Source organism: Ammodytes marinus (genome assembly GCF_949987685.1).
Source record: "Ammodytes marinus genome assembly, chromosome: 11".
NCBI classification, from domain to species: domain Eukaryota; kingdom Metazoa; phylum Chordata; class Actinopteri; order Uranoscopiformes; family Ammodytidae; genus Ammodytes; species Ammodytes marinus.
In genome coordinates, this window is record NC_137215.1 from 30,253,826 (window position 1) to 30,276,671 (window position 22,846).

At 42.1% G+C, this 22,846-nt stretch overlaps 1 protein-coding gene across 4 annotated transcripts in view; it reads left to right on the forward strand.

Moving 5' to 3' along the window:
• ltbp1 (latent transforming growth factor beta binding protein 1) overlaps positions 1 to 22,846 on the forward strand; it is a 144,007-nt gene that overhangs the window by 66,671 nt on the left and 54,490 nt on the right. For 3 of the 4 annotated variants that reach the window (XM_080036965.1, XM_080036966.1, XM_080036967.1), the window contains exons 9-11: positions 5,045 to 5,104; positions 11,567 to 11,689; positions 20,777 to 20,944. In XM_080036965.1, coding sequence (XP_079893091.1) covers positions 5,045 to 5,104; positions 11,567 to 11,689; positions 20,777 to 20,944 — 351 coding nt within the window. The remainder of the gene's footprint in view (positions 1 to 5,044; positions 5,105 to 11,566; positions 11,690 to 20,776; positions 20,945 to 22,846) is intronic. The other variant, XM_080036968.1, reaches the window with a different exon arrangement.

The window sequence follows — 22,846 nt, forward strand, 5'->3', positions numbered from 1 at the left end:
ACAGTGATCACTTACATAACATGCGCGTTTCATAAAGCCGATCTCTCAGTCAGCTGCTCTGCATGTAATCGGCAAATATTGTTATTATTGGAGGATCCCGACATTTTTATCCAATCACAAGAGAGGACGCTACAAACCGACACCCGTCTCACTCATGGTCTCACTACCGGTGCACACCAGAGCAACAGATGGGTGAATGTTTATGCGCCTACAATGGCGGAGCAGGGAAAAATCCTTCACAATGTCTGTTTTGATGTTTTATCACACTTATGGATCTGAGATGATGCTAGATAACTCACTGCTTGAAGACCGCAGTGCATTAATGTGGTGACGTGGGGTCGAGGGAGGGGACTGCTAACTGCAGTAACTGACAGGAAGTTAGCTAAAAGAACCATTCCGCTTACAGCACCCTTAACGTGTCACCTCAAATTTTTGACTATTGCTGTTTTCACAGTTTTTGAATGGTAGTGTAGTGATTATAGCAGGTCAGCGCCAACACGCTCACCTGTTTCACACATTATCATATTTTGCACTGTTCCAGTGCACAAGTTGAAGTTGTGTGTGTGTGTGTGTGTGTGTGTGTGTGTGTGTGTGTGTGTGTGTGTATGAGAGACAGAGAGAGAGCGAGGGAGAGAGAGGGAGAGAGAGATAGAGACAGAGAGATATATGCCTATGTGTTTGATTGATGGTTGTGTAGCAATAATAATGAAAATCCTGTTTGCCACAATCTTAATAGTTTATTGTAAGGGAATTGGTGCGATAGATTTGAGGCTCTACGTTATTTTATATTTTATTTAATGCCTCTTCTCTCGCATTCACTTGAAAAAAAAGTTTTATCAACAAGCTGGTTTTTCCCATTTAACGTTTTTCTTAGTAAATACCTTCACACGTTGTATGGGTAAAGTCAAGAAGGTTGGCTGACTAACTTGTTTAGCTCATTTTACTATTCATTTGAACTGAAATAAAAGTGTTCTTTGTCTTTAATTCTCTTCACCAGAGAACACCAAATTGCTTATTTTACATGTTCAAATCACAAAAAATTCTGGGGGGGAAACCCCCACCCCCCCCTAGAGGGGTTTGTTTGAGGACACGTCACCTATTCATGTCTCATGAATATGCATGCATGACACTAGTGAATGCCTAAATTCATTAAATGCCCAGTATGGTTTTCATTTCTGCTGACCAATTCTTCACTATGTCCTTCACTTTTAATCAGTGCAGGCAGACATAACATGGTTGAGCCGATCACCTGGTCAAATATGTAACTTAAAATGACGTCCTTTTAGCATCGGCTCAGCTCGCTTGGAACCAGAGTGAGGCGATACCAAAAAAGCAGCCGCTACCAGTTACCAGGTACCATGATTCAATAATGCGAGTTGAGTCGAGGCGAGTTGAGCTGAAACCACGCAGTGGAAAAGCGCCATATGACATCATCAGGGTAATCCTAGTCTCGCACAGTCAGACCAAACTACAGCTAGCAGTAGTATGGTCTGGGACCAAGCCATACCATTTTGAGTATAGGCGGGAATACTGGGCTGGCCTGTCTTAATTCCTTTAAATCAATCACAATTGCCTTGGGCGGCGTTAAGCCCAGGAAGCCGCAACGTGTCCTTTCAAAATAGTACAATTTGATGCCGACCATGGACCTTTTATAAAAGGTTCCCACCCAAAACTGTTAATGACACACACGTGTGCCGTGTGTGCAGCAACATTATGAGCTGGATAGTATCAAAACATATCAAACACACGCTTGCACGTTTTGTTGTCTCTCGTTCTGGGCGGAGCATAAACAGTAGGCTAGAGCGAGGAAGAGGAAGGGGAAAGGGAGAAGTTTGACAACACTCACGGCTCCATTTGCCGGGAGCGCTGTACTAGTTGTCTACGTATATCCGGTTAGCCAGACTAGGGTAATCCCAGTTTGGGGCTTAGAAACATAGAGTTGTGAGTTAGGGAAGATCTTTGCTACTTTTTATACTTACTTTTTTTTAAATTTAGTGTTTGTTTGGTTTTGAAAGATAACATAATCAGCTGTGTGGTGTTAGAAACTTCTGTAATTTAAGTCAGCGGCTCTGTACCTCTCGCCTCTTGCAAAAGTTGACATGTCTTGGAGCGTCTGGCCACAGACCACTGTGCATACAGTGAATACAGTTTTGTATTAACTCTCTTAGCCGTCTCATCACCTATTATTTATTTGGCAGCTGTTGGATCTAAAAAGTTTGTCTCTCAACACAACTGAACTGCCAACACAACTAAAAGAAATTAATGGTTTAAAATATTCCTTTAAAGATAACTATTTTACCGATAAAATGTAAGCAGGCAGGGCTACACTTTAAATAAAAGATAGTCAAAGTAAAACACCTACACCCTTTTTTATACAGCCGAGTGAGTGTCTTTTGCAGTGTTCTACATACGCTAGCAGGCCAAAAACAAGATGCTGAACCAGGGCAATTAGGTAACATTATATAACCCTGGTGGTGGTCCGGATATTAAAAGACAGGTGACTTTCCCCCCATGAGTTATTTTCAGAGAGGAAAAGCACTAAATGCCTTGGTGGCATGCAGTCTTGGCCCCTGCCCCACTGTTACCCAGCCAGACTGTGTGTGTGTGTGTGTGTGTGTGTGTGTGTGTGTGTGTGTGTGTGTGTGTGTGTGTGTGTGTGTGTGTGTGTGTGTGTGTGTGTGTGTGTGTGTGTGTGTGTGTGTGTGTGTGTGTGTGTGTGTGTGTGTGTGTGTGTGTGTGTGTGTGTGTGTGCGTGTGTGGGCGTGTGTGTGTACTTTTCATCCAGTAGCTGGTTATTGGTCCGTAGTCCCTTTATAGAACTATGGAGCCTCTCTTTGAAGCCAGCATTATTGGATGTAGAGCATGAAAAGAGCAGCCACAGTTTTCCCCCTAGGTCAACAGAGGAGGAGGAGGTAGTTTCATGTGAATAAATAGCTAAATACATAATAAACCTGTGGTGTATATAACTTCAGTTACACATGCTGCTTACTTTAGCCATGGTGGTAAATAACTGTGGGTTGGAGCACTTTAAGGCTTGGATGGATTTGAAACCGTAGGAGATGGTGGAGTCGGTGCAAAGCATGTGGACAACACTGTCAGAAAATATCGGGACCACGCTCCATAAAACACACGGAGCAAAGTTAACTAGGACTCCTAATGTGCATTTGGATAAGAAGCGTCTAATACAAGACTGCACCGGAGAAAAACACTCACTGGTTTAATAACTCACTCTCAGATTCTGAGTGAATTGTGAAAGATTTTGTCAACCAGGGTTTGTGGCAAATACAACATTTTTTAATCTACTTCAGCTCAGACTTTTTTGCATCTACAGCTCTGGAAAAAAATAAGAGACCAGTCTGGATTTTTCTTCAATGTTCATCTCTACATTACTTATTGAAAATGCTCTTAATGACACATTTTTTGGGGAATTTGGTAGAAATGTCTTCAGTAGTTTATATTATAAAACCAAAATGTTCATTCTACTCAAACATGTGCCTATAAATAGTAAAACGAGAGACACTGAACATTTGGAGTGGTCTCTCAATTTTTTCCAGAGTTGTATTTGCTGTTTCTCTGTAGAATTAAGAGGCTTATTGGGATTATAGTATTCATAGCAAAATACCATGTCTTACTGATGGACAAAGACATGATTTCACATAAGAATTCTTAAGAATACATCTTTGGCATGTTTTTCAAGAACAAAATGTATCATAACATTTAGACCGTTAACAACATATGAACAAATCCTGTAGTTACCTTTGGAATAGTTCTTAGAATGATTACGGAAAGTTTAGTTGAGGTACTCTGAGATTTTGGGTTCAGAGTATTAAAAAAAAACAAAGTTGAGATAATGGCTGAAATATAAAGACGCAAACAGACAAGGTTGCGTCAAATAAACCAATGTTTGTGCCTGCAGTGTGTCACCTTAAATCATTGTGGAGACTATTATATAGTGTACTACACTGCTTTACTGTTGCTCTTCCATAGGGTTATAATGTATGGTTAAATAGTTTAAAGTAAACCCAATGGTCAACTGTATTTTAAAGGTGTGACAAGGGCAAATCCTGATGTATTTTATACATTGAAACTCACTCAGTTCAGAACCACCCCTGTTTATCAGTAGTCACACATGCCTCATAAAACACCATAAGGAAAGGGAAGGAAATTGCAGTCTTAATATTCACATTTTCACTGGTTCAGGAGGTTCGTTCCTCAAGAATGGCGGGGGGGGGAGCATGAATTCATATTGTTGTGGGCTTTACAGTCCACTGTGGCCCAGGAGACACTGGTAGCTGGTAAATACATTGGCTTTATCGGTTCAAACAAACGCTATGTTGTTTTCCTGTTGAGCAAAACATATCAATCTGCTTTCAGGGTACCACCTCACCACTGGTGCCTTTGTCCACCAATAGGCTCCAGCAGCCCAGGGCCCAATCTCTCTCACTGGCAGCACAGGTTTACATAGATTTGAGTATTATTGTGACCTACTGGCTGTCTGAAAAGCTCTCAGTTATGTAACCTCCATTTCTTTTCCCTTCCATTTTTTTCACTTTAATTTTTCACTGTCATTTCACGTTCATTCTTTGTTCATCTGCTTCTCTGTTAGGCAATTTAGTATATTTTGAGCTCTTAGCAACGAAGTTTTGTGAATAGGCATGGGGCATGTGTTCAATTATATTTGTATTGTAAAGTTTATTAAAGGGGAGTGTCCACGATATTATAAAGAAATAAACAAAATCAACTAAACTGCTGTGTTTTGATAACTACTGTATAGGCTTGGGATCTGAATAAGAAGCTCAATAAGTCAATACCGGACCTAAACAGGCAACCTATTGGAACAATTTGAATTGTTGAGGAGACATCTTTAAATCACGATAGAGTAGGGAAAGCAATTAATTTTGGGTTTTTTATAAAAATAATTCAAAACTTCCCAGACACAATAGAATTTTGATGACACCGTTATACAAGATTTCATGGTTGAATTGAATTGTTGTTCGCAATTACTGACATGCCTGCTCCCTTCTCTTTCTTTTATTTTCTTCAGCTATCCCCCTGATTGATTGTCCCCATGGCTACAAGAGAGTCAACAGTTCACATTGCCAAGGTAAGAGCTTTTACTTTTTTACGCTGAATTGTGGCCAGAGGAACAATCATGATGACTATGGTGAACTCCAGACTTTTCCTTGACATTTGTGGTTTTAAATATAAGGTGGATTGCAAAGACATTTGCTCATCCTATTTGTGTCCCCTTGAGGGATTTGTCATCACTTTTGTCAGTATCTCTTCCGAGGCATAGTTCCTTTTTTAAATGGCACCAGAATATGGGTCCCCAGTGTGACTAGAGTAGGTGGGCCCTAAACTAGAAACTGCCAAAGTATGCGACAATACCTTCTCTAGGTTATTTTCCACCTCCATCTTTCTGAAAACCTGTGTTGATGTCATAAGGGAAGAAACTACACCCCCCTCATTACCAACCTAACTTAGCACTACCCCCCAGTGACGTGCGGTGAGGTCAGTGAGTGGGTAGGCACTGAGTTCTAAAAGCCAGATTTCTCTAAACCTATATATCGTTAAATCAAAAACAATAAACAACAAACAGGCACGCACGGCCGATTTCAAATAAGTTCCTTCCTCTCTCTCTCTCTCTCTCTCTCTCTCTCTCTCACACACACACACACACATACACACACACACACACACACACACACAGACACACACACACACACACACACACACACACACACACACACGCACACACACCCCGACACACACACACAGACGGGACGTATATGAAATGTCACGACGGTGACTGCAGGTTTGCCCGTAGCCTACTGTAGTTTGGTCTAAATGATTAAACATCGCATCCATCAACTTAACGGACTCATCCCTCACACCAAGGGCTGAAAAAACGTAGGGAAACGAGTCAAACCTTCGCCGATTCAAACTAGTACTTCTATTCAGCTTCAAAATAAAAGACAGCACTCACCATTCTGTAGGACTACAGCATAACTGATGGCAACTCCACTCCATAAACTTTATCTTAATAGATAAAGTACCAGTAGCATATGTCCCATGGAGCTGTCCAGCATCAGAATGTAACCATTTATCCACATTGCACAGCTTAGGTTTGTCCGTCAGTAACAATGAAAACACAACTGCTCAATTGAATATAAAATGCAGAATGGATTGCACTCACAAATAAAGCCCCAAAAAGTTTCTGACTCACCAATCCGACTCCCTGGCTGTAGAAAGAAGCAAGATGATAGTAATCCAGTGTCTGACTGACAGCACAGCTAGCTAGCATCCTTCCGTTCATGTAGGCTACCTGTCCGTTTGAAATGCTCGAACATTGTTTGTCCCTGTTGCTGCTTGCAGGCCTTTCTCTTGCTATTCATTCTGTTCCCTTTTAAATTATAATCCAATTTGTTAAAATTCCTCCAGTCTGAAATATCTGCGGGCACGGACACGACAGCTGCAATGTTGACTTTAAAATCCGCGGGGGTAACGACGTGAATGAGCATAGCCGGCGTAATGACGTTGGCCTAAACTGCGTAAATGTCCAGTAATACAGTCATATGAAAAAGTTTGGGAACCCCTCTCAGCCGGCATTATAATTGACTCTGCTTTCACACAAAAAAGATAAAAGTGGTATTTCATTTACCAGGAACAGCTAAGTACTGGGATGTTTTCCAAACAAAGATTTTTTGAAAAGCAGTATTTAGTTTTATGAAATTAAATAAAATGTGAAAAACTGGCTTTGCAAAAATATAGGAACCCTTGTGGTTTTGTTGATTTTAATGCCTGTAACAGCATGTAAAACTGAGGACTTTAAACACAAAATTGGTTGGATTATGTTGTTAAGCCTTGAACCTCATATAAAGGTCTGTTTAATCATGAGAAAAGGTATTTTAGGTGCCTAAATGCAAGTTGCACTTCTCTTTGACTCTCTGCAGAAGTGAGACAGAATGGGATCATCAAAACAGCTCCCAAAAGATCTTAAAAACAAAGATTATTCATTGTCATGGTTTAGGGGAAGGCTACAAGAAGCTTTCCCAAATGTTTCAATTGTCAATTTCTACTGTAAGGAATGTTGTCAGGGAATGGAAGGACAGAGGCACAGTTGCAGTTAAACCCAGGTCTAGCAGACCAAGAAAAGTACAAGAGCGGCATATGCTGCGGATTGTGAGAATGGTTGCACACAACCCACAGATCACCTCCAAAGACCTGCAAGAACATCTGGCTGCAGATTGTGTATCTGTACATGGTTCAACAATTCAGTGCAATTTGCACCAAAACATCTGTATGGCCGGGTGATGAGAAGGAAGCCCTTTCTGCGCCCACGCCACAGATACAGTTGCTTGGAGTATGCTAAAGCTCATTTAGACAAGCCAGATTCATATTGGAAGAAAATGCTTTGGACTGAAGAGACAAAAAATAAGTTATTTGGTCATTATAAAAAGTGCTTTACATGGCGAAAGGAGAAAACTGCATTCCAAGTAAAACACCTGCTACCTACTTTCAAATTTGGTGGAGGTTCAATCATGCTGTGGCCACTTCAGGGACTGGGGCCCTGGTTAAAGTGGATAGTCGGATGAATTCAACCCAGTTTTAACAGATTATTCAAGATAATATTCAAGCATCAGTCACAAAGTTGAAGTTGCGCAGGGGTTGGATATTCCAACAAGACAATGACCCTTAACACAGTTCAAATTCCTGCAGAGGGAAAAGTACAATGTTCTGATATGGCCGTCGCAGTCCAATGACTTGAATATCATCGACAATCTATGGGATGATTTGAAGCAGGTTTTCCATGCTCGGCAGCCATCACATTTAACTGAACTGGATCGCTTTAGTATGTAAGAATGTTAAAAATACCTACATCCAGGATCCAGACACTCATCACAGGCTACCAGAGGCGTCTAGAGGCTGTTATTTTTGCAAAAGGAGGCTCAACTAAGTACTGATGACATTTTTATTTTGGGGTGCCAAAATTTATGCACCAGTCAAATTTTGTTATGATGCTTATTGCATATTTTCTATTATTCCAATAAACAAAATGACACCGCTGAATTGCTCCTGTTTACTTAAGGTATGTCATATATGTAAAGGAATTTGCTTCTTTGAAATCCCAGCTAATGATTAACAAAAATCCCCAAAATTAGAAGGGGGTCCCAAACTTTTTCATATGACTGTATCTCGATTTTAATTGGTCCATGAATGATATGTAACGTAAAGGCTTCTAGCATACCACATTTACGTCAAAATAAGCACAAATAATTATGCTTATTTGCGTACATGTTAAAGAATACAAATCGAAGTGCCGTCCACAATGAATAGGAGGCAAAGGCACAGCTTATTTTGGCGTAACTTACTAACTGCCCCCTTTCTCATCAAAACGTCTACACTTTTTTAAAGTAATCGCGGATTACATGTAATTAACAGTAATAATACAAATAGAAGTTTATTAAATAAAACATTTATTTTATTCTATTCTATTCTATTTTAATTTTAATTTTTTTTTGCACACGGCGCCAGGGTAGACCCTGACCGCAAGTCACTGCTACCCCCCCAGATACCCCTGAATCTAACTGGCAGTGAGGTTCAGACTGGCAGTTGTTTCATGGCCAATCAAATGATTCATATAACATTTAGGTAGTGACCCACAGTGACAGATCATAAAACCAAGTTTTAAAAAAATCAATAAGTCTACCACCATTTAAGGTCCGCAGGAGCAAAGTAAACCCCATAAATGTGAAATAAATGAAATCTGAAACCATCGGGCTAAAACGGAACATTTCAGACAGAGGCTGAGAAGAGGAGATTCAGCAATGGCACAGTGAGATATACAGTATAATGTTTTTTCTTCCTGGACACTACACCATGAAAACAGTAGTTTGAACCCTAATTATAAATTTGAACCTGAAAATGAACATAATATGTGACCTTTAAGTGTCAGTTATCATCAAACAGACTATTGAGCTTGGCCAGCCACAACTTGGTGGGAACGTGCTACTTCCTGTTCAGCCATGTTTGGACTTGAGGAATCAGCGTCAGATGTGGTTTGTAAAGCGTAGTGCTATGCTAAGAACAGAGCATACACGACGCATACAAGACGCATATAAGACGCATACAAAGGATGAATTCCTCTGTCCTACCTTTGAATGCTGAACAAGAAATTAGAATTTCACTGGCCGGTCATAAGTGCTCACACAGTAAAACCTACTGTATGCAGAGCTCCAAAATAGCCGATATAGCCAACAGTTACCATTCACAGACCTAACATCAGACGTTTTCAAGTTTGAAAGTAAACACTACATTCTATTACTTGGTTGATTTTTCATAATCTTCTCATTCAAAAAGCCTACTGCAAAATATGATTTGAATGCCCAGTGCATTAAAAATGTACTTCCCATGATTCAATTTCCATTGATTTGTCGACAGTAAATTGTAGATATGTTAAAGGTCACATATTATGCTAAATGCACTTTTTAAATGTGTTCTAACATATCCATGGGTCCACGGTGTGCCTAGAGACTGCCAAAATATTTAAAAAAATAACAATCTCTCCTGTTCTCACTCTCCCCCTTTCTGAAACCCCCACCCCTCCCCCCCAATATACTCCAGTCAGAATTTTCCCCTTTTCTGACCTCACAAACTGGAACGCCTGAAGCTTCCACTGTGCAGCCCACACCCCTATTTCTTATTGGTCCGCGGCCCTGACAGACAGAGGGCGAGGCGTATCTGGCTTCGCTTCCGGACAGGGGGTGGGGGCAGCTCAAAGATTGTATATTTACGAGGGGAGCAGCAGCTCTTTTTAAAAAATAGGCCATTGTGAGATTAGCTGAACATCAGCATAGTACAATAAATTATCTGAAAGTTTTTTTCAGCAAACAATTAAAGAAAAACGTATTAGGGACCACTAAGACCATATAATATGGTGTATAATAGTACCGAAAAGTGTATAATACGGGAGCTTTAATTTTTGAAAGCAATGGTGTTTATCGTCAGACATTCTCACTGCACAAAGAATATGTTGTATTACAAAGACTTTTAACGTGAAAGATACCAACTTATTTTGATTGACTCAGACTGCTGAGGCCCTATTTTATTTTTAATTGATCTTGAAAATGCATTTACACGCAGAAAGAGCGCTGAGTAATATAAAAAAAGGACAAATAAAGAATTAAACACAAAACAGCAATGAAGTGTGTTATGAGTTCTGCCTGTGGGAGGGTCCCACTGACTTTACATGTTTGGAGATCGTCTTGTGTTGTTGTATCCAGTCTTCCAAGAGCAATAGGCTGCTTTGAATCATGTTAGGTCAGAAGAAGTCTAGTCGGTAAGATTTGAACCAAAATCCAGGTTTTGCACTTTAATAAGGATTAAGCACTGTTTTTTAAATCTATGAATACTCAACCTTTTCTTTGGATCATGTATGATCACAAGGGAAACACACAAAATACTACCTGCGGTTTAGACGCGGATCCCATTTTGTTCATGTGTTGTACCGTTGGGTTTTCTGTCTGAAACTTTTATGTCAGAAAAAAAAGCGTCTTGGATTTTAGTATAACATGATAACATGGATGACCTCACCAATAAAGAAAAAAACAACCAAGTAGGCTGTCAACAGCCTATTAAGCCACACTGGCTATAAAGCTTGTACTTCTTCTTGCCTATAAAATGCATGTCATGGTGGGATACAGACGTGAGTCACAGTCTGCGCTATGGGCCAAGTGTGTTCTCACTGAAGGAATTTGACTGGCTAAAGCTCGCCACATTTCACATTGGAGATTCAAAACATCAACCGTGAGCTGGGATGGGGCAATAAAACAACAGAGGATGAATCCCACTGACTTTGGTATTCCCCTGATTTTTTTCTTCTTGTGGCGCCATCTTGAGTCTGCCATCATGTAGTTCTGAACACTGTTGGATTTCAGTGACATTAGGGGTAAACAGTAGTAAACTTTGGATTATAAACAGTTATATATCTACTAATGACATTGCCATCACCCATTTTTCTAAACGTCATTACACAACAGTGTAGCCCCAGGGCACAGAGTAATAAGATATAGAATAAGGTGCCTCAGGGAGCAGGGTTATCACTCATTGTCAGTCACAGACTCAACCAAAAATTGCTGCGGGCGAGTGTACTGTATATCAATTATTAATTCAGGCAAGAGATACACTTGGCACATACAACCTTTAGATTACAAGATAAAAATTGGTGAAAAAAAACAACAACAACTTACAAATACATACATTATAATTATAGAAAGTGAGTATCCCTTGAATAATTAAAAAGAAAAAATAGTAATAATATTTAAATAGACAGCGCCAACATATGGCGGAGCGGTTTAGAGTTTTGATAACACTTCATATTGTGTTGTGCTACTTCATAATGGCTTGTTGCGATGATTTTCTCCAAAAGACATGTTTGTTTTGTTAAACCTATTACAGCAATTGAGAAAGTCGAGAAATGTATGTGTTCTGTTGTGCAATGTTATGAAATCCTATGAAATTCCCTGGATTGATTGTGGTTTTTCACTTTCAAATTTTCTATTCACAGATTTAGATGAGTGCCAACTTCAGGGTGTGTGTCTGAATGGAAACTGTCTGAACACTGTGGGAAGCTACAGGTGCTTGTGTAAAAATGGCTTTGTCCCTGACCCCACGCTCACCACATGCATATGTAAGTCCTACAGTCTAATATTGTCTATTACAGTTGATTTGTGTCATCACATTTCTCTTTGATTGTCTTGCCAAACCAAACAACATCCAAAGAATATGCCAGGCTGAGCAAGAATCCCAAGTGAATGCATCACATTTGCATGCTGGTCTCTATAATGTTCAGATTTGATCAAACACAAGCTTTCCTATAGAAGTTTGATATTTCCCATTACTTTATCACAGAGGGCATTGGTAAGTATACGTTTCACAATTTCCCCCTGCCACCTGCATAGCAACGACCGCTAGAAATTGTTCCAAATTTTCAACTTTCTGTTTGATGATATGAATACAAGTGCATGGATTACAGCATGGTGTTCTTTTGTATAATAAGATCCTCCTCAAGCATGTACTGCAAGGCACAGCAAGCCAAACCCAACTTATCTCATGTCTCTCAATTAAAAGGGGCTGTATGGAGAGAGGATGAGAGGAATGAACTAGGGACAGGATAGGGGAAGAGAGAAAGGCCAAACAACTGTTCATGCACAAGTGCTGAAGTGATTTATCTTTGATCAGCGCTGTTGATCGTTAATTTCCCTTAGTCTTGACATGCTTGCATGTGTTCCCCCCGGATTCTAGTGGTGCAAGTTCCCATGTGTGAACATGTGTTTGTCTCTGTGTGTAATAGATAGAGCATACAGAGGTTGTGTCTCTTCTAGCTCATGGTTAATCAAAGCCAAATGCTCATTCATTCATGCAGACTTGAAAAGCCATTATAGATTCTGCTAACTTGAAAACACACAGCCCAAGCACATGGCTCACATGTGATTCAAAATTCCAGGGATTGACTTGTATGTATCTCTAAGCAAATGTAATTTCTGAAGAGGTTTTGTGACGGTAGCTCATCATGATCTATGCTTCAATTTATGCCACCTATCTGGGCCATGTTTGCAGTAGATCAGCCTATAGGCTCAGTCAGATTAACGACTAACGGCGCCCTCATACCATTAACAGTTTGCCGAAGCGCGATTGTCCCCACCCTCCCCATTCCCCTGCTGGCCTGCACTCACACTGCTGCAGGTCCAACCAGGCCTGAGCATGGTAACCTCTTGTACATAGGTAATCTATGGTTGTATTTATTTTCATCCAGCCACATCTGTAGCAATCATTATACCTCTGCATCAGACCAACACAAACGCAAAAGTTTTTTTTTAAATGTCCGTCGACGGGAATAGTCGCATTTAGACTGACGACAGTGTAACTGTCTTTATGCACGGGCTGGCACTCCTCATCCAAATGTACCAGGGCCTACAAAGTGTACCATGCTTTAGAAAGGTACGGAGCACTCACAAAGGTCAAGCGAACTAGACTTCAGGCGTCAAGTGTGCCTGGGCCCGGTACGGATTACCTTGTGTGAGTGCGCCCTCAATAGTGGAGCAGAGAAGTGGTACAATCTTTCAATTTGTGATACATAGGGGAGAACGGGGGAATCTGAGGCATCGGGTAATGTGAGCCACCCCCTGTATCTAGGCAACGGAAAACATTTGTGGTCATGTGAGATATATGTTTTCAAGCCCCTCTCATTTCCCCATGGCCCTGAAAGAGAGGACCTCATGGTGCTGTGGTAAGCATGTTTTTTTCACCAAAATAGGTATTTTGCATGTAAAAGTAAATTTTCTTGCTGTCAACTTAATCAACTGTTGTGCCAAAGCAAATGTATTCACGTAGAAAAACTTCTATCATACGTGTTGATGAACTACCAACATATAAAAACCATGTGATGTTATTTGCTAAAGATTAGCCTGAAATGCTAAGAGAGGTAGTTTTTTCTCAAATTGTGGTGGTGGGGGAAAGTGAGCCAAATGCTGTGGGGGAAAGTGAGCCGCTGTCTCACTTTCCCCCACCATGAGGCACAAGTTAAGTTTAGTCTTAAACGTATTTTAATGTAATATTACATGACATATGTTTTATTTTAATGTCATACACATTGTAGAAAAGCCATCATGCCAAGGAAATACACCAGGAAGACGACCTTCTCATCTTTCCCTGTAACCTTCAGGGCTGGAATGTAGAGTAGGCCTAGTTGTAGAGTATGACAGGCTGATGTTATAATCCAGTTGGGTCTTCTCCTGTGTTCTGAGTCCCAGGCTGTTCTCGCTGGTTCTGATTTTCCTATGCTTTGACCCTAAGACACTAGCTGGCTCTAAGGGTCCTGTGTTCTGACCCCCAGACTGTGTTCTAATCTAACTGGTTCTATCTTTCATTTGAATCTCATTAAAACCTTTTGAATTATAATATGTCGTATTTGATTTTGTTCAGAGTTACTTTCAAGTGTTTACAAAATTTGCTTTGCTTAATTGACCAAACCCCATCATTCTTTTACTAGTCCGACATTAGTTCTGGAATGTGTGGCTAGCTTTCAGGATTCTTACTGTTACAATATGAGTTGTTATGGTAGTTTCAGAGTGGGAAAAGTAAGTGGATATGTTTACCCCACAGCTGTGGTAAAATGAGCCACATGACAACTTTTTTTAAAACAATCATATTTTCACTGCCCTTTGTCTTGAAAAAATTCTGCTAATGCCCATTTCTAGGAAACATCCTGAATTAATGGGAAATGTGTAAATTTGAGTGATAAATCATTTTAGCTCACTTAGAGGGGAGCAAATGTAAAAAGTGGCTCAGATTACCCCGTTCTCCCCTACATGTCACTTGACAAGAACATTTTCCGAGACAATGAAGTGAAAAAATTATGAAAAAACCCAATACATTTCTATGAGAAAATTTGTATCTTGAAATTTCAAATGTCTTGCACAATTTTCTTGTCAAGTGGCCCATGGAGACTGCTCATGCTAATGTTCACGCTCGTATCATCAACTGAAAGATTCTGCCAAAAATAAGCACTTAGCCGCTCCACTACAAAGATAAAATATTTTGCAAAATAAATCCGGTTTCCCTTAAGTTGCTCCAGTGGATTCACTCGTAAATGCGGCAACTCTTTTAACTGGAGATTCGCTTTGACAGTGTTATGTCATTGACCAATAGAAACCTCTTGAATATTGATATTGATATTTATTGATTGTTTCAATTTCAGAAAGTTACAAAAAAAAAATTCCTACGTTAAAAAAGGTCCCGAGGACAGATTTTCAGATGTTTCACGATCTGAAAGCAACTGACGTTGCAACCACCACACTATTCCGTGGCAAATGTAATGCATAGCATTAAGACCAAAAGGATTACTTAATTTTCCTCATGCTCTCCGCGCCCAAAAGTGCATTTTGGCTAACTCCAGGCTGACTGTCACCTGTCTTTGACTCAGTAGTGGCTTGATCTACACACTAAGAAATCCATGGACCTAAAAGGGTACTGCTTTACTTAATATGAAATGCAGAAAACTTGCGGAATTCACATTTTCACTGTACCTTTCCAATGGGTACATTATTGTCACTAGGGGTTCAGGAATGTTCTTGTAGAGGTACAGACAAGAAGGTACAAATATGTACCAATGTTTAAGGTACAGTGTTGTACCCTGCTAAGGTACCACTGGGGGGGACAAAGCATTTGTACCCTTTTAGGACCATTCCTGTACCTTGATTTCTTAGTGTGTACCCACTTTGCCATAAAGGCCAGACTGGCAGAGTGCAAGAGGGATAGTTTTCCTCTGGCAGGTTGTACAATTTCTACAGACGAACCCTGCAGAGAGAGGCCATTCATTTGTTGGTTACCAGCCTGACCAAAGCCCTCCTTGTCTATTTACTCATGTTGCCCATTTAGAAATGAGGAGGAGTATTGGTGGTTTCAGACTTCATTTATTTCACATTTATGGGGTTTACTCTGCTCCTGCGGACTTTAAATGGTGAAGCCTTTTTTATACTTCCGTCAGGTTTCCGGGGAAGACAGACAGACAAGAGCCCAATTGCACGACACAGGAAACAGTTCAGATTCAAAAACAGATTTAATGAAAAGTGGATGACAAACCAGGTAGTAACACAGCGTGGCAAACAAGTCCAGTTGGGGCAGGCAAAAAGGAAAGTCCAAGGTCAAAAACGGGAACAGGCAGGATCAGAATGATATGGAATAAACTCAGAACGCTGGAAATCTGGGTGAAGGCACTAAACACAATCTGGCACTGACTGATGGAACTGAAATATATACTGGGGCTGATTAACTGATGAGGAGCAGGTGAGTGTGGGGCAGGCCAGGTGAATGTAGGAAACGAAGGCACCCTTCTGGGGGCCGGCATCGGCGAGGGTAGCAGGCATCGACGAGGACGGACCCCCGCAGGAGACCGGCGAAGGCAGAACCACTCAGGCGGCCGGCCACGGCGAGGGCAGACCCCCTCTGCAGAACGGCGTAGGCGGAACCCCCAAGGACGCCAGCGGCCACCGTGATGGGGGCGGACCCCTTCCGGAGGAAGGCGAGGCAGAGGGCGGTCCCCCTCTGGCAGGGGCAGGGGCCAAGACCCTTCAGGCAGGAACAGGGGGCAAGACCCCTCGGGCAGGGACGGGGCTGGGCCCCTCGGGCTGCAACAGGGGGCTGGGCCCCTCGAGCAGGGGGTGAGACCCCTCAGGCAGGAACGGAGGAGGAGACGCCTCGGACAGGAACAGAGGAGGAGACCCCTCGGGAGGAGGAGGCCCCTCGGACAGGAACAGAGGAGGAGACCCCTCGGGAGGAGGAGGCCCCTCGGACAGGAACAGAGGAGGAGACCCCTCGGGAGGAGGAGGCCCCTCGGACAGGAACGGAGGAGGAGACCCCTCGGGAGGAGGAGGCCCCTCGGGAAGGCGAAGAAGACAGGCCTCCCCTGGCAGGCCTGGAGGGCGGACCCCCCATCAAGATGTGGAGACTGGGCCCTCTCATGACGACGTGGAGAGGACTCAACTAAGGGTCCAGAGATCAGCTCAGGTAAACACTCCTCCTCAGCCACAGCATCCACCTCGGGCTCAGAGTGACCTACAAGTTCAACCACGGGCTCTACCAGGGGCTTGGGAATCACCTCATGGACTTCAGGGACGGGTTCAGGTTCTGGAACTACTTCAGGTACCGACTCAGGCTCTGGTTCAGGAAGGACCTCGGGTTCTGGAGTTGCTTCTGGTTCTTTCTCTGTAACAGGTTCGGGGACCGGAGTCAGCTCCGAAGCTGGAGAGTTCTGAGGAGACGGATGGCACTCCAAACTCCACACCCCCACTCTAATAGTCCGCGAGGCAGAAGGAGGCTGGTAGCTAGCATGCTGGGGTGCTTGAGGTTGCTGGGGCACCTTCTGGGGCTGTGGCTAACATGCTGGGGCTGGTGGCTAACATGCTGGGGCTGGTGGCTAGCGTGCTGGTTGCTGGGGCCCGGGACCTGAAGCTTGTTGCTGGAAGCCTTGGGCTGGAGCTTGCTGCAGGAAGCCTGGGGCTGGAGCTTGCTGCTGGAGGCCGGAGGCTGGAGCTTGCTGCTGGAGGCTGGAACTTGCTGCTGGAGGCTGGAGCTTGTTGCTGGAGGCTGGAGCTTGTTGCTGGAAGCAGGACACCGGAGCTTGTTGCTGGGGGCCGGTGACTGGAGCTTGTTGCTGGCCAGATTGTACTGTCAGGTTTCCGGGGAAGACAGACAAGAAGCCAATTGCACGATACAGGAAACAGTTCAGATTCAAAAACAGATTTAATGAAAAGTGGATGACAAACCAGGTAGTAACACAGCGTGGCAAACAAGTCCAGTTGGGGCAGGCAAAAAGGAAAGTCCAAGGTCAAAAACGGGAACAGGCAGGCAGGATCAGAATGATATGGAATAAACTCAGAACGCTGGAAATCTGGGTGAAGGCACTAAGCACAATCTGGCACTGACGATGGAACTGAACTGAAATATATACTGGGGCTGATTAACTGATGAGGAGCAGGTGAGTGTGGGGCAGACCAGGTGAATGTAATTAACCGGGAGTGCAGAGCAGGAGGGAGTGGCCGGGTCTGAAGTGACATGAGTAGAAAGTAAACCAGGAAAACAGACATATGAGAACAAACTAAATACTGGCTGAAGTTGTGACAACTTCTCCCTAGACCTTAGCCTTATTGATTTTTAAAAAAAACACTTGGTTTTATGATCTGTCACTGTGGGTCATTTCCTAAATGTTATATGAATCATGTGTACCGGTTTAAATGTATTGGAATCAGCTAAGCCGCCATTTGTTATTATATGAAACCATTGCAAATGTAAAGCAAACACTTCAGCAGTAACATGTATTGACAAACCAACGTCCCAATGATGCCCTCTCATTGAGGTTGTGCCGATTGGCGATGGAACTGTCCATCGCCGATTAATGGCACGATCGGCAATAGTTTTTTTTAGCCGATGCCATCTGGAGATTTTTAATTTTTTTTTGCCGCCGATGTTGTCAGAGTGACTGAGTGTGCAGTGGAGAGAGAAAGACAGGCTGATAAATATAAAGAGAGTGGCAGAGAGACTCCTGAGGGGTATACTACGAAGCGAGATTAAGGGCTGAGCGAGGTCTGTTGAGTCTAAAGCCAGAGTTTTCAGTATCACGAAAGGTGGCTCTCTTTCTACCTGGCTAGATCACCGTGGTAACAGAGGCTGCACGGCTAACCTGCTCAGAGCAGTTTTTGTTTCAGAGTTTGAGCTTAAATTCGGCTCTTAGAGTGCTGCCCTTTAAGGAAACTACACATTTTGAAATCCCGTGGACCTGACTATATTGTCTGAGCGATATATTCTCACTGAGGAAACTCGTTAAATCAGTAGACTTATTGATCAGTAAGTTAATGAACGAAACGAAGCCGTGACATAAGGCTTACAGCAGAGTGAACTGTAACATCGCGCTGGGGCTTTTTGCCACATGCATACAGTTATTGATGCAGAAAATGTTAAATAGCCTAGACCTACTGTATGCAGTGCTACTCTATGCTCTCACCTCAAATGGTTTTACCTGGCGATCTACACACACTGGCTCTTAATAAAGCGTTCTATAAAATCACAGTTTGCAACATTATTTCACTGCAGGCTTCTTTCTTTTCATCAGTAGCGATTACAGTTGGGACGTGACAGGTGACAGCTGTCACAGTTCGGACATCGCTGCAGACTCGCAGGTTAAGCTTCTCAGAGTAGATTCATATTTGTCCGAAAAATACAGACTGCAGCTTTTTTAATGTAGGCCTATTGGTATTTGTAAGATTCAAATAAAATGCTAATAGTCTAAATCAAAATTGTATTCATTATGATGTGGCCCAAAACTAAAGTGATTTTCCATAGGCTATTCATTTGGGGACAGTGTCAGACTTAAATTACATTCTTAAGTGTGGGACTATAGGCGTAGTGCTATAAATATAGCAAAGTAGCCTATATATATTAGGCTAAATGGTATAGTGTTTAAATCCGAGTTCAACGTTTCATTGTTTTATAATGTCACGTTACGCACTGCGAGAACGATCGCCAAGATAAATAAATAATTTTCATTCCACTCTCCTTAGCCTATTTGCAGTAAGAGTTTTTTTCGGCTCTCTGATTTCTGCTGTAATAATTCAGACTGACACACTCTTCCTCTTGAATGAAGTTGGCGACACACTTTTGTTTTACTCAGCTGCTCACAATCAGTCCGTTTGTGTAAAGTTAGCGGCACAAGATCAATCCATTTTGTGCGGATGCAGAGTCAAATGACGGGTCAAACGCCCCCTTTCATGGGGACGCGCACAGAGCCTGAAGCCGAAATCCTCGTTCAACATAAGAGGTTGATAACTTCCTTCGTGATACCGGTTAGCTCTGAGCGACGGTTTGTGTTATGTTGAACCAGATCAAAAAAAGAGAGCCGGGCTCTGTTGAGTTTGTTTCGTAGTATACCCCTCTGCTGTCAGCTCCAGACGATCAGATTAGCTGTTTGACACTGTGATGAAACCAAAGTGAAACTTAAGGGGGAGCAGTTAAAAAGAACTGAATAAATATTGGAACCAAACACAATGAATGTGTTGTGTGATTTGGGTTATAGTGCAGTATAGCTCGCGTCTGTTCTGTCACCCTTTCGTTGGGGTACCAAGCCGTCCCAAAGGGTCCCGGAAGTGTGGAGCTACACACTGCAGTACATGGATTGGTCTACACAGAATCATAATTTACCGTGCGAGAGATAAACCTCCATGTGGAGTCACTTCGGCAAGAGTGGTGTTTAGAGGAAAGGAACCAAGTAAGGGTGCTGTCTGCAGTGGAAACACAAGCAAGATCTAGGGTTGTAAAGACGTACAAAAGTAAATAAAGACGTTCTGTGTAACAAAAATTATTAATATGCGTATTTCCCAAAATATTGATCCATCCCTCACAGTAGAGCGTAATAGCTAAACCCATCATGATGTATGTCAAAAAGTGATACGTATTTGAGTGGGATACATACTTCGCATACAAAATACGCGAGTATATCTGTGCAGATAAACACTACACCACACATTCTAGTGAGGAAGAACTGATCATTGAGAGGGATTATTTTTGTGTGACTATAATTTATTTTTTGCGTTTAAACTGCCTGCGTGGCGACATTTTCCCAATGTTTGAAAACTAAAAATATACATTCAAATATTTATAGTATTAAAACGAGAGAAAATAAAAAGGATTTACTCAAGTTAATGTTTCTGTTATAGGAAAACTTGAACCGAACATTCTTGGTTCCCTTTAGAGGCCATTATTTTGTCTGTGTTCCACTAAGAACAGTTTCCAGTTGGCATTTTGTGAAGATGTTGGATTACACTTAAAGACTTGAATAACACAAACCCAGCCAAACTCTCCTGCATGCCTTACTCTGAGGCATGAAAACACAAATTTCTTTCATGTTTTTCCCTAAATGTATATGCTTTGCTGTGTCCCAATGTGTTTTGTGTTTGGCTTTAAATGTTTTAATTAGAGCTTGTGTCGCCGAAAAAATGTGGTTGCCTGACTTTTCACCGTAGAATATGTATTTATTTATTTAATTTTTTTGCTCTGATATTTGTGTTTGTGGCAGACGTTTGTTCAGGTGAGCAGGGAAGGTTGCTTTGGTGAAGGGGACTTCTTTATTTTTCCACTCTCTGTCCTTTCTTTCCCCCATGTATGTCTGGTACACTCTGGTGCACCCTGCGCCTCCTCTTTGTCCTCCTCACGCGCTCCTCTTCAGCCAACACACCCGCCATCCAAGAGGAGAAGGGGGCTTGCTTCCGCTTGGTCAGCTCAGGGAGGCAGTGTTTGCACCCGGTGTCTGCCCAGCTGAGTAAACAGCTGTGTTGCTGCAGTGTGGGCAAAGCCTGGGGCCCTCGTTGTGACAAATGCCCCCCTCCAGGAACAGGTAAGGCCCCCCAGCCATGTCAGACATGTATCATGTCTCAATGGGATCTAAAGGCCCAGAACTAAAGGGCATCGTGCTAAACACCATTGAACCATCTTTCAGTTTAGTTTGGTCTAGTTTGCACTTTGGTTAATAAAGGGATCTCATAAGTCAAAGATTCCATTCTTTTTTATTTACAATAACAAAAAATAAACTCCAAAAAAATTAAATAAGGTGGGTTGTGCACTTTTATATTGTATTGTGTTATATCTTCTAAAAAAGTCCATGTCAAAGTGTCTCTTGTTTGATGAACAAAATATGTTAGTGTTGTTTAATCACAAAACCTTTTCATTAAGTGAATAAGGAGTCACATACTTCTTAGACACACTGGTGAGTGTATAGCATTATGGTAATATTTAATGTTGAATTATGAGTAGAATTATCTTTTTAGTGATGACATATCAGTGGTTTGGTTAAATTGTGGTATGTAATATGTGTTCTCAGTGTCTGTGTTGTTAGGATAGCAGGATCCTTTTCTTTAGCAATGTGGCCACCCCCCATTCATGCAGCCTGCTGTCTGTGTATGTAATGTGAGCCTGGAGAGTGTGCACGCCTACATGCGCCTGCGTGCTGATTAACTTAGGGTGACGGAGACTGAAGGGGAGATGCTTTGCTGAGGCAACGGCAACAACACAAAACACAGCGTAGAGATGTACCGGCCATGGTAGAGAACTATTATGCTGCCGCCACAGTGTAATGCATCTGTGGGAAAACCGGCATGCAGGATGTGTGTTAGTACACAGGACTTTCAGGTTGTGCTGTTGCTGATCGCTTTTTATTACATTGCAAATGGATTCAAGCCAAAACCAGGCAATGAAAGGATCGCAAGAAAAAAAGCAGAGTTTGAAACATGGCGGGTGAAGCGCTGCGCATGGCTACTCCACCAATTAGAATTCTTTAGCACTGTAGCCCCGCCCCCAAAGGTTCCTGAAACCTTTGTAAAGTACTCCCACCAAGCAGGGTCTTTTTTCTTTCAAAGGTTTTTTTATTAAGTGACAGTTGCAAAACAATTGCAGCACAATGGAATACAAATTTGTTCCCCCTTTTTTAACCCCGCACACACCCCACCCACCTCCCACCCTCACACCCAACCACACACAATCCGAAACAAAACAAAATACACACTTCCAAGAAACAAAAACAAACAATCAACATGAAACAAAAAACATAAAGAAATTAAATTAAATCAAATAAAAGAGGGGAGGGGGTAGCTACTCTTCTATTGTTGTCGTTGTTTTTTTTAAATAATTTAGGAAGGGGCGCCAAATTCTGTCAAATTTATTCTCAGATCCCTGGGTAGTGTAACGTATCTTCTCTAGATTCATGCATGACATAATGTCTCTAATCCAATGTGAGTGGGAAGGAGGAGCAGGATCTTTCCACTTGAGTAAGATAACCCTACGAGCAAGTAATGAAGTAAAGGCCAGTACCTTCAGCTTCACTTTAGGCAAGCCCGGATTTGGAGCAATGCCAAAAATTGCAGTGAAAGGGTTCGGCTCAATTTGATGCTGAAGTACTTCAGAAATTGTTTGAAAAACTGATGTCCAGAACTCAGTCAAGGTGGGACACAACCAGTACATGTGAAAGAGTGATGCCGGTGCACTCTTACAGCTATCACAGGTCGGGTCTACATCGGGGAACATACGAGCTAATTTAGTTTTAGATATGTGGACACGATGTACTACTTTAAATTGCACAAGAGCATGTCGGGCGCACATGGAGGTAGAGTGTATCCGATCCAGGACTGAATCCCACATGTGATCTGTGAAGGCAGAACCTAGGTCCTGCTCCCACAGGGTTCTTATAGCTGCTAAAGAGGGGCTATGCAACTTTGAAATAAGGTTGAAAAACACAGAAATTGAG